The 19,502-nt window shown below is 43.1% G+C and overlaps 1 protein-coding gene and 1 long non-coding RNA gene across 6 annotated transcripts in view; both read right to left on the bottom strand.

The window, feature by feature from the left end:
• B3GLCT (beta 3-glucosyltransferase) overlaps positions 1-19,502 on the bottom strand; it is a 366,095-nt gene that overhangs the window by 107,209 nt on the left and 239,384 nt on the right. Inside the window, exons 6-7 of the mRNA XM_083169834.1 lie at positions 17,501-17,612; positions 10,458-10,594 (exon numbers count right to left, since the gene is read on the bottom strand). Of these exons, the coding sequence (XP_083025960.1) occupies positions 10,458-10,594; positions 17,501-17,612 (249 nt within the window). The remainder of the gene's footprint in view (positions 1-10,457; positions 10,595-17,500; positions 17,613-19,502) is intronic.
• On the bottom strand, positions 4,577-10,447 carry LOC146057954 (uncharacterized). 5 transcript variants are annotated; one of them, XR_014469805.1, is made up of 5 exons: positions 6,293-10,447; positions 6,130-6,194; positions 5,634-5,708; positions 5,017-5,129; positions 4,577-4,727 (listed from the first exon to the last, which is right to left on the bottom strand). It is a non-coding gene; the product is annotated as an uncharacterized LOC146057954 (long non-coding RNA). The 5 variants fall into 5 exon arrangements; XR_014469803.1 differs by having other exon boundaries at positions 6,130-10,447; XR_014469804.1 differs by having other exon boundaries at positions 5,017-6,194.

The following is a 19,502-nucleotide window of genomic DNA, read 5'->3' on the forward strand; positions in this document are numbered from 1 at the left end:
CGCTACAGCCCTATTCCATTTATTCTCCAGTTTGCTGCAGGGCTAAAGCAGGTTGGCAAGACACCGCTATGCCAGCAAGATATAGAACGATGAGGTTTAACGAGTCAGCATTTTTTTTGACAAGACAAACATAACAAGTCAATCTGTAACAAAATACTCAAAATAAGGGATATATATATATATATATATATATATATATATATATATATATATATATATATAACTCCCCCTTGCACACTGCAGTATTTACCATCCAATACTTGAAGTACAGGTATGGCCACATCACAGAAGTACTTTACAAGTCTTCCTTTATGCACTTTCAGTCCCATACACATTACTGTCATCTGGTAAGTTGCCGTACACATTTATTAGGAGAAAACAAAGGCGCCACTGGAGAAATCTCTGATCTCTTACCGGACTGCCCTTAAAAACATGCAGAGAAGTAGTTTGAGGGGGATGCAGTTTAAATCTCGGCGGTCGGAATCCCGGCGTTCAAAATCCTGCTGCTAATATATATATATAAATCCCGACACTTTCTCCCCCCGTGGGTGTCCACGACACCCTCGGAGGGAGAATAAATTAGTTTGCCAAGCGTAGCGAGGCACCGGGCCCGCTGCGTGGCGAGCGCAGCGAGCCCGCAAGGGGGGGGGGGCGATCCACGTCCCCCCCTTTTCGGGATTCCGGCTTTCGGGATTTCGGTGTCGGGATTTTGAACGCCGGGATCCCGACCGCCGGCTTTTCATGCCGAATCCGTTTGAGGCAATACTCGATGGTCATCAGATGGTAACAAGGGGTGGCTAAAGAGATGTAAGAAGATGCTGCATCTTATAGGGGTATTGGGGGCATGTTGTGGGCACATTCCTGAAAATGCCTTTGTCCAGAGACACTGAACCTCTTGAATACAGTAGGAGCCTTATTTAGATGAAAAACTGTACCTGCTACATTGCTGGGACAAGTTTCCATGCTACAACCAAAGGTGACGCCTAAGGATGAACCAGTGTCTATGGATGTTGACTGTGGGTGTCTAAGTCCTTGGGCGTTCAGACTCACAGATTTACAGCAGGTAAGAACATCGGATGGTGAGGGGCACCGGGGGAGGCGGCGTAGACCCGGGGGAGCACCATAGCCACGGGGCACGCAAGCGTCTCATGTGCGTGCGCCCCGTGGCGGGGGCTGGCGAAAGAGGCCGTCTCCATCTGTATGCCTTGTATATATGAAGGCGATAATCCCCAATAGGTTTCTATGGGAGATGAGATGTTGCCAGATTTTGGAAATGGCGGTAGTCCATTGTAGCCTATGGGCTCCTTACCACATTGCCGGCTAGGCAGAGGGTTCCACCAGAACCGTCCATGGAAGTGGACACTGTGTAATGTGGTCATGCGCAGAACCCCCCGGCAGCTGTCAGAGTCCAATGCGGGGACAAGCTCCATTCAGAGCCCCTGGTCTCAGTGGGAACACAATAGTATATCCCACCGATTGGATCCCCATGGGTAACAAGATTGCATGGATCTGTATACGAAGCACTAGAATGCAGTGGCCTCAGCACTTTTATGGTACTTTGTATACAGTATGCTCGATCACGCACAGATATACAATTGTCGCATATCAAGTCAATCCTGGTGTGTCATTGTTGCATCGCATTGTGGCTAAATTATTTCTTCAGGGAAAAAGCCCATCATTTGCAGAGTTTGGCGGCACCTGGCGGGTCTGGTGTTTTGTGGTGGACTGGGGCAAGATGTGCAAGGACCACCGGCGGCAGCATCGAAGTGCAGCGCAGTTCAAAATCCAAATAGGGGAAAAACACCAACTGCCAGTGAGTCAGATTGGATATCTGAATATACAGTAGAACTCTGCTGCAGCTCCACCTCTGAAACCGACACTGTTGAGGTCACAGCTCAAGGTGTGAAACCAGATTTCAGTTACTGTAAATGTAAAGTAATTACTAAATATAATCCGGGAAAAAAATCAATGTTAATCTGAATCCTTGGATGAAAAAGTTGTGTTTACGAAGAAAGCATTCTATTTGCCTAATGGCCAACCAAATCCCCAATTACAAATTCAGCTGCAACAGTATATGTTGAATATTAAAATGTATTTTATAATCATCGCATAGACGTTCCTTGCAAACCTAAAATAAATCTCTAATAACCATTAGTTTCCAAGGTATTTAACATGTTGGGCTCTAGGGGAAGTAATAAAGGTTATTATGATAGAGAAAATCCTATTGGGTACATCAATTTTATACCATGATACCTTCTGGTTTTAACGACAAAACAGAGATTGTTTCATTTTTTCCAAGTAGAGAGCCTGAAATGGATCATTAGAGCAGTAATACAATAGCAAGGAGAAAAAAAGAATAATTATACATATCGCATAATTCCAGAGGCTCTATGACACAGTTGACAAGTAATTATGCTAATTATAATAACATCAGAAAACTGCGTAACACAATAAAACAATTACATTTATACCAATATTAAAAGTATTCGAACAAACATAAGGATTTCACCATAGATAATAAAAAGAAATAAACCTCTATTACAGAAATTTTCAACCTTTTTAACTGGCGCCAGACTAAACAAGATTTTAAAATTGCCAAGGCACACCATGAGATCCCCACAGGGCAAAACACATTGGCCCCCACAGGAAAAAAAAAAACCTATTGGCCCCCATATAAAAAACACACTGGTCCCCACAGGTAACAAAAAAAAATACATTGGCCCTTTACACGAAAAGAAGGGACCATTAAATAACAGTTGAACTGGTGGTGGCTGTAAACTGGTTTGGGTATCTCTAGATCTGGGGGCACGCACGAGAACAGCTCAAGGCACACTTGTGTGCCACGGCACAGTGGTTTAAAAACACTGCTCTATTAGTACAAAAACAAGGCTTTCACCCTAAATAATTACTAGTGCGACAGCAATGTAATACAATGGGTGACATTCTATGGGCTGAGAGAAAAGCGCAAATATTTTTCGCACTCCACATCGCCGCTCTTCGCACTTTCAGAAATCACATTTTTTAGTCATAATTCGCATATTTAATGGGATGCGCATTAGAGGCTAAAAAGTGCGATGTAGTGCGATTTGTGGCGAATTGATGCGAAATTATGTCACTAAAAAGTGCGATTTCTTCCGCCGGTCATGTGCAAATTTTAGACCAACTGGAGTGCGATTTACAAGACTGTCTCCACATGACAAATAACCCCCTAACCTATTGGCCCACCTAGGTCCCCTCCATTATGCATCACACCCCCTATATAAAGGGGCATTGGTGCCATTTCACTCTTTGATAGGAAGTAAGGAGCATGGAGAGGAGCAGTGGCAGTGTGAGAAGAGGAAGAGGTGTTGGTGGCAGAGTGAGGAGGGGCAGAGGGAGCAGTGAGTGGCAGTGTGACCAGAGGAAGAGGGGCCAGTGGCAGAGGGAGCAGTGGCAGCAGCCAGGCAAGAGGAGCCAGTGGGAGAGGCAGCAGAGGACTGGTGAGGTCGACCTCCATTACAGGGAGTGGCAGCAGTGTGGCAGCCACCATGGCCACTGCAAGGGCAGCCCCAGACCAGGCCCTGGCGGACCAGGCCTAGCAGGAGGAGGATCCGCTGGCATCCCCATCCTGTAGCCAGGACCTTGCCCATACCCCACAGCAGCTGCAGGAGGGCCACATGTCCGAGATGGAGGTGAGGAGGAGGAGGAAGACACTGGCATGGAGGAGGATTTTGACATGCATGTGGAAGATATAGAGGATGAGGAGGAGGGTAAAGCTGGCCGCACCAAAAGTGGGAGAAAGGTCCGATTCAGTTATGAGGAGAATGTGGCACTTGTCCGGGCCATCATACCCCTGTATGACCGCTTACTGGGGAAAAACCAGCACAAGACAACCTCACATCGTAAACGTGGTATGTGGAAGGACATCACCCAGGCGGTCAACGCTGTCAGTCACCGCAAGAGGCTAATCAAAAATGTTAAAAAGCAGTTTAACGACATCAAGCGGCAGCTGAAAAAGAAAATGGCCATGGAGATGGAGGAGGCCACCAAGACTGGCGGAGGAAGCCCCACCACAATATCCTACACATCATATGAGGTGAAGCTCCAAAGAATTATCCCCCCTGAGGTCCTGCCTGGGATGCACATTGCGGATACTGATAGGCCGGCAAGCCCACCCCGAGCTGCTAAGTGTCACCACATGCAATATGAAACATACATGCCAATGTATTTAAACTGCAATGTTATTTTGTATTGTTATACTAATTAATGTGGTGCTGTGGAACTACATAGCCCAGCAAGGTCTGTCAATGGCAATAGTTTACACCTACTTTAAAAATGATCAGAATGCTGGGCCTTGACATTCCACAACTGCACATCTATTGTTCCACACTGTAAAAAAATTTCTAGCAGCTTCATATGTATGTGGCCCAAAAACATTGGTGTACTGGTGGTTTAGCAGTCACGCCTACAGTACATACCACAGATTTGCCAACAGTTGTAATGTGTCAAGCAGTGTTTTAATTTTTTTGGCTGACTACAGGTGCAAAACATCAATGTAAAAATATGAATAGTAAATAATATAGCCCTAAACCAAAGGTAAATTTGTCCATTATTGTAATTTATTTGATGATTTTGCACAAAAGCATCTCCATTACTCGGTACATAAAGTCTGCCGATCTTTCCTTTCACAGATTGTCCGTCCCGAAGTGATCAAGCATCCAAGAAAAGAAGCTCCGATGGTGCCGCATCTGTGGAAGCAGGTAAATGTTCAAACCACAGGCCATTACACATACAGTACACCCACCCATTTCACATCAAATAATAAATCACATTACAGTCATCTCCAGCTGCTACATTGCAACGGACATGAATGTAATGTGGCCTAGCCATGTCAATGAAGATTATTGTCAATGTTTCATGCAGGATCGGGGTCCATTTGTAAGTACATAGTACCCCTAGGTATGGGCGTCTACCATCTCAGACCCTTTCCAAAACAGTACTGACGACAGAAAGGACAATATATGCATCTGTACTTACCTCTTCCTCTGTATCCACAGGTACTGTACAACTAGGACAACAATCCACAGAATCCTCTGATATGCCGGTGGATGACATAGAGATAATTCTTGAACCAGTGGACACGTTTGCGGCTGAGGAGGAAATAAACACATCATCTCAGAGTGATCTTCCACCGAGTGGGGTGACTCCAAACCTACCCCCACCCAGAAATACTCCCCCTACAGCTGCTTCTGCTGCCCAAGTAGCTGCCTCCTTGGTACATTTCAAGGACAAACAACTAGAATTTATGGCCTCCCAAAGTCTGGAAATGGGCAACATTAAGGGGTACATGCGTGACACCTTTCTAAAGTTGAGAAAATTGTCTAGGAGTGTACGGGTTGTTGTAGGCACTCAGGTGCGTATGGCAAATAGCATAGACACCCGTCTTGCTGAACTTAGTTCTGCTGTAAGAGAGCAGAATATCCATATTGGCAGCCTTGCACAAAGTATTCATTCAATTAGTCAATCGTGTACTGCGCAGACCAATGCGTTGATCGCTATGCAGGCACAAATCCATCAAATGGAGGTGTCAGGTGTCATAGGTGCAACTACATCTACAATTAGTAGTGTATCTAGCACACCAGTAAGTGGCTCACCAACTTCCCCACCCCGTCGGAGTATTAGGACCCGGGGTGCCGTGTGCGCAGGGTCAAGAGGTGGTAGTGCGCGGCCTGATGGAGGGAAGAAATAATTATTTAACATAAAATAAATTGATAATGCATGTACTATGCTTGAATTTTTGTTACATTAATACACATTTCTATTGTTTGCGACTGACAAATGCAGGTTATGTATGACATAATATACTGTAGTAAAAATGTCACAACGCATACCATTTTGTGTGTGTGTTATTCTTCAAACATTTGTTGTGTGATCTGTTCCATAATGTAATGATATATGAGCAAGGTATTGGTGGAAGATGCTGTTGTCTCAAATCTGGCCCGTCCGAGGTTGTGGAACTACATATTTCAGCAAGCTGTGGCAGTCATGTTTTGAGCTGTCATGCTTACAGTGTGTCAGGGCATGCTGGCCCATGTAGTTCCACAACAACAGGTAAGCCATAGTTGATATACATGTTGTTAATATACTTACAAGGTTTTTTACAGCAAGGGATAGGTCTGCACCACCAACTGTACCCTTGGACTGTGTCTATTGGGCTAAATGTGGGGGCAAAAAGATGTTAGTGATAAATGTAATGTAGGTGAGTTCACTTCCAGCAAAGGTACATGTAGGAATAGAGGGCACATGTGCTTACCAGAAAAGTAGTGCCTGATGATGTCTGTACGTACCAGATTCCCCCTCTGCGTACCCCTCACTACCAGAGGTGTGGTAGGTTGGGCTTCCTGCACGACTGCTGCATGATCCTCCTCCACATAGGCTGGTTGGTATAGGGCTATGTTGTGTAACATGCAGCAAGCCTGGACGATCATCACTACTTTTGCAGGGTGGTAAAGCAGCAAACCAGATGACCGGTCCAAACACCGGAATCTACTTTTCAACACTCTAAACGTACGCTCCACCACATTGGGGGTTGCAATATGGGCTTCATTATACCAGTGCTGTGCAGGGCCATCGGGGGTGCGCAAAGGTGTCATGAGCCAGGAAAGACACCCATATTCTGAGTCACCTAAACCAAAGAAAGGAAGTTATTCCCTTATATGGTAAGGTATGTGCAGTGGGCAAATAGTATTTACTTGGACAAGAGTAGTAGGCTGGTGAAAATTAAAACACACACACACACACATTTCAGCAGGTACAAAGACGAATAGAGAGGGTAATATGTAAAAATGTACTTACCAAGTAGCCAGCCCTCTGGCATTTGTTGTTGGGTAAATCGGTTCCATAGGCCGGAGTGTCACAGAATATAGGCGTCATGGCAGTTCCCAGGGAATCCTGCAACTACACTTGGTGCCCTAATCCCAATGTGTGTGCAGTCTATAGCTCCCAGCACGTGAGGGAATGCTGAGAGTCTATAGAAAGCAACCTTGTGGTCCTGCCACTCTGACTCTGAACTGGGGAATCTGATGTATGTCCGCCACAACTTCTTTAAAGCAAGTAACACTTGAGTAAAATGCTTTGAGAAAGTGGCTTGTGATACCCCCAAGGACCATGAGGTCACGGACTGAGTGGAGCCAGTGGCAATAGTAGAGGGTACACATTAATTTCTGCAGCCCAGACACTGCATAGTTGTCCCCCCCAAAAGGGTCCAAATCATCTCTCACCTGCTCATATAAGTTCAACAAGTTATTGCGGTTTAGCCTAAACATCCCCAAAACCTGTTGATCCGAGAGGGAGTCCAGGTAAAGCCTAGCACGATACATACGTGGGGTACGCACTATTTGAAGTGGTACCTGGTTCTGGTGCGCAGCTCCTCCAAATGGGCCAAATCCAAAATGAGCAACTCAAATCCACTCTGCACAATCTCCATGTCTCAAACCCTCACAGGTGTCCTTAATGATGTGGGGGTATATGTAGGGGTGTTTGTGAGTGAAATTAAAAACACCTGTGATGACATTAACCATGTGTGCACTTGACCAAATTGAGTTCTGGGCCAAATCGCCCAACAGAACCTGGTCTGAAATAATGGCAATTATTAGACACTTTAAAAGTGCGATTTGCGAAATCCCATTCCATTAAATAAGCGAATTGTATACTTTTCTATTGGAAAACATCTGGATGCGATAAAAGTGCAAATTTTTACCGCACTTTCAGTACGCATGACTTATCGCACAAAATATGCGATTTAGGGACCTTTTCGTATCAGATTAAATATGCGATTTCAAGGAAAAATGCGAATTAGCCATTTTTTGGAGTAAAATTCGCCAAAAAACACAACTCTCATTCCATAGAATGTCACCCTACATGTGAAAAACACAACAACAATAGAGGTCTCTTTCATTAGAATGGTCGGTACTGGAATAAAAAAAGTGGAAAGTGTCACCAGTGTTAATGCAAAATCATGTTTATAAAATCCCATGCGTGGTAAATGGTTGCGACTTTAAAAATACAGACAGATTTCCAGGAATTTCTAAAAGAGCCTGCACATCACAGGCTGTTATATGTTGCCCATGGAATGATTAAATACTGGTCCCTTCTATGGTAAGTTTAGTTAGAACACTGTAGTGTTGGTGAAGACACTTTGGATAATAACTTCCACGGTTGTGTATTCCACCCTAACAAGGTACCAGGTGAGGCAGCCATCTTAGGCGCACTGTGTAGGATTACCCTGGGTGAAATAGCTTACCCCTAGAAATGACACAACATGGAGTGATTGCTGTGTAGAGTAGGGTTCAGATGACCAGAGCTGACTGACTTTTAAAATGTAGAGTGCTAAACACCTTAGCACTAAATAAACACATTGTTCTCAAGTCCATAACTCCTAGATTTGATTATTATAAAAACTTGGCCTAAACAAGCACCACTGCTGATGCGTTGCTAACATCCTGGATTCTCATCTAGGAATCAGAAGCGGTGATTGCATCTCAAGCGGTTACTGTTGTCTCCTCCGCCGGGGTAATGTAGATGTTATCAGCATTTTTATCTTACATGAATTGCTCCGACACACGCCTTTTGTTAATGCTAATATGAACAGTGTTTAGGTGTGTACATACGGTGCGATTCAGGCTAATGGCCAATTTTGACTAACCTATTTCTATGCGATTTTGACTACGCGATTTTGGCTAACTGCACTTACGGTTTTGACTATCTTGCTATTGGGCGCTAGGGGACATAGTTGAAACAGACAGCACAGTCTATTTTCCCTTGCGATAAAGACGCCGCAGGTCAGCGCATCGTATCTCAAGCCTCCTAAACACTGCACAATTTTGGCTAACTTACTATCCGATTTTTACTATATAGTCAAAATTGTAGCCAAAATTGCACCGTATGTTCACACCATTTGAACCAATAATTTACTTATTGAAAACATTTATTTTATATATTTTAAATATTGTTTATTCAGTTTCACTACACAATATTATTTGATTATGGCTGTGCATGTATTTTATTGTGGCTAAGAATTTCAATTGTTACTTTTAATTCAGAGACTTTTATTTTCCTTTACCCACATGATGCTAAAAATAAATAAAACGTCTATGTTTACCAACGGTGGCTCTTTATCCGTCTACCTGGGAAAGTCTGCATTACGTCTGACTGATCCTGAGTCTTATCCCTGCCCTCCCAGTGATTGATAGCTAATGTCACTGAGAGTCAGAGCATAAGTCAGGTTGGAGTCTATATCTGGGGTGGGGCTTAAGTCAACTACAGGCTGACTTCTAAGGATTTCATTGTTTTATGACCTTAAAAGCCGGACCAGGCTGCCATAATGGTAGGGAAGTGGCTTCCAATTCGCTATCATAGTCTACTATGGCATTTCCCCCTGGGGCCGCCCTGCCAATGGGAAGTTATGGCACTGTGAGATATTCCCTGTGAGTAACAGGAGATTGTGTGTTGCGCAATTACCAGCAGCTCGCACAGGGGTAGTCACTCCCCTAATATTATTGTGTACAAAGAAGAGAAAAAAGGTGTGCCACCGCTGGCTGAAATATATGCAAAATGGTTTAAAATGTAAATACTTTAATTTCTGAAAAAATAACAAAGTTCTAGACAAATTTTGTCACAATAATTCAATCAGAACATAATAAAAAAAAACACATACAATATAAAAGAGTATTTTAACTCTAGAGCTGTACGCGTTTCCCTGGATATAGAACTCTGGCTTCCTCAGGAGTAAATGTGCTCCCGAGGAAGCCGGAGTGCAATATCCAGGGAAATGCGTTGAGCCTTTTCCAAATCACCCCCAACTGACATTTACCATCCACTGGCTGGATCTTTGAGACTTTACCACCTCACTGGACTTTGCATCTGGGACATTTGCTTTGCCCCTAATTATCCATCATACCATGTAACAGCTTCTCAAGAACTCTCCAACTCTTGGTTAAACTCAAGTACATCCATATGAGGATTAAAGGGACACGTCTGCAGACGTAAGATGATCCAATTCCCTTCTCCTCATGTTCTCACCATTTTTTCCATCATTATGGATGGAGTCCACCAGCCTATATTCATCATCGTGGATTGGTAATATATACTGCTCAAACTTTGTGAGTGGCAGATTTTACTGGGGGTGCTATGGTCCTGCATCCCTATGTAAAATCCGCCACTGTTGTTTACGATACTGTAGTTTCTTGTAATAAAAAGTATTTGTTTGGCGATACTGCAGTAGTTTGTCTATAGTTACCTAGAACCATTTTAAACTCTTCATTTGGTCCATTACAATTCAGGCTATAAAGACTGTAAATCAATGTAATACTGTATATAAATATAAAACAGTATTTGACCCAATAACCTCCTATTGTAGAAAAACATTTTCAATAAACATCAAACTATTTATAATCTAAAGATATAAGAAGTTATATTACCTTTTCACAAGTGGTATGCTAAGAGCCCAGCCAGCAGAAAAATCTGGATACTTAAAAACTGAAGGGTTTTCCGCAAAGGCATAATGATGAATTATAGTAGAGTCTTCGTCATACAACGCCTTTCCTAAAAAATAGTTCTAAAATAAAATAATATATATATCAGTATTATACTGCTTAACAAAGAACACAGCCAGGCACATTCTAAAGGCCCCCATACACTGGTCCAACTCACAAGTTGGACCTAATTTCCCTTGATCTTCAACAGCAGCTCCCCGGGAGTCCTTACATGCGACTGCCATTTTTTACATGCCATATACCGTAAGTAAAAGGGCTCCAGGGTAGCTGCCGGTGGAGTTCTAGGGAAATGGATGCAATATATCACTGGTGCTAAGATGCACCCGCAATGTACAGCTGCAATTAGAGGCTCCCCACAAGCTGGCAAAGGGCAATACTGGGCCATGTCCTTGGTTCTCTGGAAAAAAAGTTAGGGAGGGATAAAACGGAAGGGAGGGTACACTTATTAACTCAGCAGAGGAGGGAACGGTAAGGGAAAGTAGGGAGGATTATGAGCCATTTAAACAAATTCCACAATCCATGCAATGTTACAGAGCTAAGGCATAAGCTATCAATACTTCACCCCTTCAGTGGTACTCCCGAGAATTTTCCAGGCTATGCTTCAGTGCCCAGACTGGCAAACCCAGAAAATGCCTGTGATTGCCACTGCCTGTGCTGCTTAGTGCCAGGCAGCGCCAATGAGCAACCGCTGCCTGGCTCCGGCTGGCCGGCACTGCCTCCTTCCCTGTGACTAGCGCATCAAGCCACCATGCCTGCAAGGGGCTTCCATGCACTCACCTCCCGTTGGTATACTGACTGTCAGAATACCAACTGTCGGCCCGCTATACTACACCCTTTACCATGTATGAATTTTTCAATTGGTAGGGAATGTCACCATTACTACACAATAACATTTTTGATGCTAAATAACATAAGGTCAGATTGTTAGAGTTTATAAGAAGGCCATGGACAAACACACCAGAACACAGGCACAAGGGAACTCTAGATAGCAATATGTGTTCTATTAGTTTCTGGATGTCTGACTTAAAGGGGCCTTAGGTCATGTACATTGATTAAACGCAGGTTATTTTAGTTGGCACGCTCCCCTGAGCATTCGCACAGGGGAGCGATGTTTGCAGAGTGCGCATGCGCATAAACATTTATGCACATGTGCAGCAGCATTGTGCGAGCGGCCATGGCGAATTGACTATTCGTCGGCCGCTCATACACAGGAATGCGGGTGGGGCATGGGGGCACTGGGTGTACCCATGGAAATTTGCCGATGACAGGGTGCGGGCAGCTGACATCAGCGCATATCAGCTGCCGGCCGGCTTCCCATACAGGGACCTGCAGATCTAGGACACCTGAGAGGTGTCTTAGATCTGCAAACACTGTAGAAATCATTCGATGGTCGGCGACCATTGAATGATTTCGCCCTCGCATGTAAGGCTGCGAATGGATGTTTATGCTAAACATCCATTCCCATACGCGCGGGGAAATCGGCATGCGGGGGGGGGGGGGGGGCATACGGTCGTTCAGGCAGCTTTAGATGACCCGCAAAGCTGTGAATTTTGCAGCTTTGCGGGTCAACCAGAATATCCTCCATAAGTGAAAAGATATAACTTACACGACTTTCCTTACTTTTATTATCCTAATTGAACACGTAAAAGATACCACCTTACTAAATGCTTTAACTATTCCCTGTCCAATGATGTTCCATGACTTCTCAGTCATTACAGTGCACAAATCATCTTCCAAATACAGTATACTCATGCTTTATCAGAAGTTAAGTAGGGTGCAGAGAACAGCTATAGAATCCTATCTATCTGAGTTGTAACAATATATAACTTTAAAGGGTACTTGTGTAATAGCACGGTGCCCGGCTACGCTACGTTTTCAGCGTATGCTAAGCTGCGCTGTCAGCGTAGTCCAACGGCTGCCTAGCGTAGTTAGCGCAGTGACTCTGCTGCCTAGCATAGTTAGTGTACTTAGCGTAGTGACTCCGCGGCAGCCCGGCTCTGTCCCCGGCATCCATAGCTCTGTCCCCGGCATCCATGGCAAGCCTAGTGAGCGCCTCTCACACAGCACCAGTAATCGCCAGATCCCCTGCGCTGGCGGACGCCGGATCATGCGGGCGCCGGCGGAGAGGTGCTCCAGCTGTCTGAGATGCAGGTGCATCTCAGACGCTCCTGCGTCTCAGTAATTATTGCGGCAGGGTACGACAACCCTGCCCGTGTCCGCTTCAGGGAGACGGGGTTAGGGGGTTCTGTAGCACGTGTGTCTCCTGCACAAAGGGGGTTATGCGGACGCAAGTGCATCTGATGCACAATAAAGGAGGCATTTGCCAGTGCTCCATGTTATATACTAGCAAATGCCTCCACTTGAAACCCACACTATCCACACACCAGCACGAAGCGTGTCAAGCGCAGCGAGCCCCGCAATGGGATGCGTCACGCGTCCTCCCGACCTTTTCATACCCCCACTATCCACGTCAGCGTGGAGTTCATTTCATAAAGTGTGGCGAGCCCGAAGCGTGGCGAGCGCTGCGAGCCCCACGAGGGGAAGCGGAATACATGTAAAGTAATCCACGTCCCCTCGCTGCGCTCACCACACTTTATAAAATCAACTCCACCCCAACACTTTATTAGGGGGTGCACTGTCAAAGCGGTTTGCTTAGCAACACCTATTGGGCATGTCTAACACCGCCATTGGGCCTGTCTAACACCACAAATCAGGCGTGCACTCACTACAATATAAAACGTCTATTTCAGTTTTAATCTTGTAATTACTCTGTGTAACAGTACATGCAAATAAAGTCAAAATCATATCTGGATGACACAGATATGTAGTGATATGACAATGGTGTAATACAATTAATAATGCAAAACACAAATAATTGATTGATGGGCGCTTATTTTAATGGAATACAGCTCTAAAAACCAAAAGTCTTTGGTAAAAGGTATTGCTGGTATTACTAGCAGCAATAAGTGTGGGGGTGGGGGCACAGCATTAGGGGGTGCCTGTGCACCCTTAACACTCAATGTGCGCATGCCTATGGTTGGGAGGATGCGTAACGCGTGCGCTCGCCACGCTTCGGGTTGGCGTGGATAGTGGGGGTGTTTCAGGAACACAAATCACACCTGCCATATCATACATCTGAGACAGTAATGATGACATGTGTTAACTGGTAACTGGATTTTAGTTATTAATAATAATGATAAGAAGAAGAAAGCAACTTAACAAAGTACAATAATATCGAAATTATCAAGAAGAAAGAAAAAAAAATTTAACAGTTATTCTTCTGATTCGGCATTGACAGAAACTACAGCAGAAGTGGATGCAGTTGTGTCTGCATCTGTGTCTTCTGCTTTGTCAGCCTGTGCGAGCAGAGTTAAGGCATAAAGTATACACTGGAAAGTGTTTTCTGCTCCACAGTCTTTCGCCAAATGAATTCCTGTAGGTAGGAGTCCAGATTCTGCCGCGCAGTGCCCCTTTGACGTTTGTTATGCCACTTACACGATCCCCAAAGGCGTTCAATGTTTTGGGTGTGAACCCCAGTGTCCGGATCAACAAAATTATAGCGGTGGTTCTCCGGTACATTGTAATACCCTGCCTGCTCCAGATGTTCAGTGTTATATGCACGCCAGCAATCCGAATATATAGTTGTTCCCGGTTCTATATATTTGCTGATGGCGGCCAACAGGGTGCTGGCGTCACGTCTTTCCACAGGCGTTCTGAAAGTCACCGGTGTCTCTGGAAATGCCTCCAAACAGCCACTGTTGAGGAAGCAATCGTCCGACATGACTTTTTCCTCTGTACAAACAAATTCTCATCCACCTCCACTTTTTCCTGGACCACCAATCCGGCGTTGGGGCTGCGACATTAAGTCCACAGTGCAGGCCTCCCGCATAATGGTATTGTACAGCATGGTGGTTTTATTCGACAACTTTAGTTGTCGCTCATAAAAAGATATGCTTGTGAGCTCCTCCGCCCATGAATAAATAAAACTGATGAGGGTAAGAAATGGTATAGGACACCCTGGGAACCAATGTGCCGCACGGAGACTGACCTTCTTAAGGTAGGTTTTAATGTGGCAGCGCTACATGCACTCCTTCATATGCAAGCGCATGGTGTGTCCATTAACACAGGTTTGTGTCAGTGGCAGCAAATGGTGCTGCTGAAAAAAAGCCACCGACTCCTCCTCTGTCTGCGGCAGGTTAAACATGCTGAGAGGTTCTGCAGCCATTCCAAATTAACAGCGTCAGAAATAATGCAGTCACTTCACCTCTGACTGACTACGCTGGCCGCGGGAACACTACGCTGATTCTGACAGGGACACAACGCTAACTACGTAACGGGTGCCGTGCTATAACAGAAGTACCCTTTAAAGTAAATAAAGGTCTAACTATATGACCCTTCCAGGTGGGTTTAAAGAAGGAGAGCAGTTAAAAGTATTAAAATAGTTGTTAGGAGATGATCTACTTCTCAGATAAAGAATCTAATTAACACCATAAAGACCCATCTACAAAATCAACTTTTCCACAAGGAGGAAAATCTAGAATGCACCATATAGGAATCAAGGTTGTAATATACGCTTTAAGTATCTAAAATTCTTAAGGAGGCCAAGATAGACACTAGGGAATTTCAATATGCATCAACTTGCCTTGTGGGACAAACTTTTCTAAAATTTTAACTGTATGGGTGGTACAATAAAACTGTGTGGATACCCGAGAGGCATCTTCCCCCATCAAACAGGTACACATTTAAAATCTAAATATAGGAGATTTAAGATTTTTTTTTTGTTAAAATAGATTTCTGATATGGAGTAAAACTCAATTTGGCAAATGCGATGGGGTCTTAAAAAAGTTCTTGGTAGTAAATTTAACCCTAAGATGTGGATAGGTAATGGCTTCACTTTTGGTGTAATTCATTTTATAACACTCTTTGACCGTCTCTAGGGTACAAATTAATTTGGGAATGGAGATCCAGGAAGCAAATCATTATCTGGCCAATTAATGACTAAATTTAATCAATTGATTACTTTACAGTGTGTACGGTTAGTATGAGAATCATCTTGCCTGGTGTTTGTCTTTTTGTTATATTAATAGCAGGATAGTGCTAGATAACAATCCATTCATTTTAACTTTAGCTGAGGGTTTATAATATACAGTAAGGCTTTTATTAAAGTGACCCCAATTCAAATCTTTTTCAAAGTTGCCAACAAAAAAGGTCAAAGATTTCTATCAAAAAACGTTCTCAGTGTGTAACAAAACAACAAGAGAAGAGGAGACGGAGACTCGACTTTGTTTATTTTGTGTATCATGTAAATTGTCCTGCGGGCGTTGTTTCTTGCCTGTCATCCCGTCTCAAACCCACTCGGTCATAATGACTTGTCTACCGCAGCACTTTAATCTTATAGCTAAACTTTTAGAAATGGATCTATAGCTGGCACAGCTGCTTGCATCCTTACCAGCGGTATGTGCCAGCAGTATCTCAGCCTCTATGGCCCGAGGCCAGAGTCTTTCCCTTAACAGTATCATTAAAAAGATTATTTAAGCTTAAAAGTGCATCTTATAGGCTGAAAGTTGGTCATAGCCATGTTGCTATTTTATGACTAGAATGCAATTAAGAGCATTTACAATGAAATTAAAACTAAACACATTTTTATCTAATAGAATGAACAGTCAAAGTTGCATAACACTAAAATGTTTATTATTCTTAATTCCAAATGACTTAATATACTGCATGGATGAGAGTTTTGGGGCCTAGATGTATGTAGATGAGCGTTCTAAGTGATGCTAGATAGGTCAGTACACTCAGCACACAGTGCTGTACATCGATGTGTCAGGGCCAGTGTTCTCCTGTCAGAACACTGTCCCCGACCAGTGTGCTGATTATTAATCACCAGGAAATATCGATGTGTGGGGCCGGGCATCACTATCGCCCCTACATACACAGTGATGTAGGGACATTTTGTAAGCAATGTTGTTAAATTAATTGACATCGCTCAGAAAATGCCTGTATATCGCTACGTTTGTAGTGTATAAGATATACATAAATCTTCCTGTAACCCAGTGATTCCCAAACTTTTTTTAAATCAAGGTGCCATATAGTATTAGAATTTTATCAACGACACCCCTTGGCCAAAAGTTTATTACTAACCCTGTTAGAAATGCGCAAAATATCCGCTAAAATTTCCAACATCTCTGTGAGAGATGCACAAAAAATCCACCTAAAATGCCAACATCTGTAAAAGATGAGCAAACAAATGAGTGTCAATGGGGCAGATGTATTATGCTTTAACAAGAGATAAATCCAAGGGAGATAAGGAGAGCTAAACGTCCAGCCAATCACCTGCTAACTGCCATGTTAGCAGGTTAGCTGTGTTTGAAAAAAGTCAGTATGGAGCTGATTGGCTGGACGTTTATCTCTCCTTATCACACTTGCATTTATCTCTTGTTAAGGCTTAATACATCTGCCGCAATATCTCTGTGAACGTTGTGCAAAATATCTGCTAAAAAACTGCCAGGGTCGCTCACATTTGTTATATAAATTCAAATAAAAAATGCTGTGTAAAAAAATCTTATATTTCCTATATAAGGTAAACATTACAGGTCCTTATAATAAATAAAACATTTTGCTTGCCAATTTTCACACCAATTTCTTTCAATTTAATTATGTAGAGAGGAAAAAGATTTGCTTCTGTAGGTCCAAATATTTTATGATTGGCTGCCACAAGCACTGGTTTTGCCAATTATATTGACTATATTTAATTTGAATTGTTCCTGGACCACCAACCCAAAGCACCCCTACAAGGGTCCTAAGGCACCCCAGGGCGCCACGCACACAGTTTGGGAACAACTGCTGAATCCATACAGTGAGCATGAATGATTCAGAGATGTCCAAAAAAACAGTGTTTTTTTTGTTGCAAATAGCATATAATGTAATGTACCAGACAAGTCAATGAGTTTCTGTATTTTACCACATACCTTAGACTTGTCAAATCTCTGAAGTGTCTCTAATAGCTTCTGAAGTCTCACGAAAGTCTCTTCTTCACAAAAAAATATCCATGATGAATTTCTTCCATAAATATCTGCAAAACTGAAGCGCATTGCTGATAATTAATACTGATAAGCAATAAATCTTATCTCAGATAAGCAGACTAATGTAAATGAGAAATTCAATGAGCCGGTAACTTAAGATAAAATGCAGATAAATATTTATAAATCATGCCTATATACACAAACCATTAAATAAAAAGGCAATGAGGCTTTGGATAATGTGAGGCGATATCTGTATAATGTCATGTAGGAACATGAGGCGCAAAGTCTAGGGTGACATTTTGTAATATTTCCACAGTGCCCAAGTAAACCAAATGTGCACAAACAAGTACAAACGTCCTGTGCATGAAATAAAGGTTAAATACAAATTAGTTAGGTGCAACCAATCTGTTTTCGGCAATACCACAGATATTTTCTTCGTAAGGCAGTGGTTCTTAACCTCTGCCCTCAGGACCCCCCAACAGTTCTGATTGCCAAATCGGCATTGTGAAAGTGAGGAATGAATAGCAGCGCTGATGTACGGCCCGCATAACAAAAAGAAACGTATTGGCGGTCAAACTCTGCATTTTCTTCTATCATAAAAATTTTGTGTCATCTAAAAGGGTAAAACCAATACTTTATCCTGGCAGGTGTTCAGAATGTATTATCTATTGGTAAGAAAAATGAGCTATTAACTGTGCCACCATGCATGTCTATATGAAAGGAAGCATCCAGCTGAAATACAATGGATTCCGTAGCAACGGATTCAGTGAATCTATAAAAGCGACCACCGCATCATACCAGCTGTTAGCTGTAGTAGTGGAGAATTGGGAAAAAAATGTTCACATTAGTTTTCTCACACAGCTGGCGAGAAAACACAGTGGTTACCCCACCCACAGTGCAGTTGTAAAACTGGTAATTGCCACGGAAATGAGGATTTGTGCCATCGCACACCTTGCATGGAAACACACATATCTGCAAAAACAAGATGGTGGCTTTTACATGTACTGTATATTCAACATTTTCTATTGGTGGAATTTGGCCATATATATAGGAATTTAATTATGCGTGGGAGATTTAAAACCAAATCATGGGGCTTTGCAATTCATTTGCAGGAGAAAAAATGAGACAGTGATTTCTATAGAAATTTGATAAAATATGTGCCTAATTTAGTAATAATCGCAAAGCAAAATCTCCCTCTAATGGGCTATATACTATGTTGTATGCAGATAGGGCACACGCAACATGTGCAGAGAGATTGCCACAAAGAAAGGGGCCCACAGCCAGCGCCATTATGAGTCCCAATGACTAATTAAACACTGGTGCGCCACCAGTCCCAGCAACACAGAATTAACTATTGATACAGTCCATACAAAGAAGGCCCCCCTCATTGCCTCAACCAGTGTCTTCTCCTATCCTTATTTCTCCCCCACCCAGCACTCTCTGAAGAAATCCTGGCGATAGGGATCTGACATCACAATTTCATGGCCATCCCCAGTTCCAAATTTCTCACGTAGGAGAGAAGGAGCAGCTGCAGCACTGTCACCGCACTGCAGTTATCTGGCATACGTAGGCCCTGCAGGTCACAGTAAATTAATAAAGGGGCCTTACTGTTGGTATAACAGGATTAAGTAGGACTAATGTGCAGCACACTATGAATTGTGGGCACTGCTGCATGGTATAATGTGAATTGTGGGTACTATTGTGTGACATAACATGAATTGTGGGAACTACTGTGTAGAATAATGTTAATTTTGGGAACTACTGTGTGGCATAATGTGAATAAGTTACACTACGGTGAAACAATGTGAAAAAGGGGTATGTGGCATAATGTGTAGAAGGCACAAATGTTGTATTTTTTCAGATTAGCAAACTAGCAGAATCCAGTGACCAGTATGACTGGTGTGCAGTTGTAATTACATAAGGGACACTAAAATGCAAAAGACCAAAA

Source organism: Crinia signifera, chromosome 2, assembly GCF_055691185.1.
Source record: "Crinia signifera chromosome 2, ASM5569118v1, whole genome shotgun sequence".
In the NCBI taxonomy this organism is placed as follows: Eukaryota; Metazoa; Chordata; class Amphibia; order Anura; family Myobatrachidae; genus Crinia; species Crinia signifera.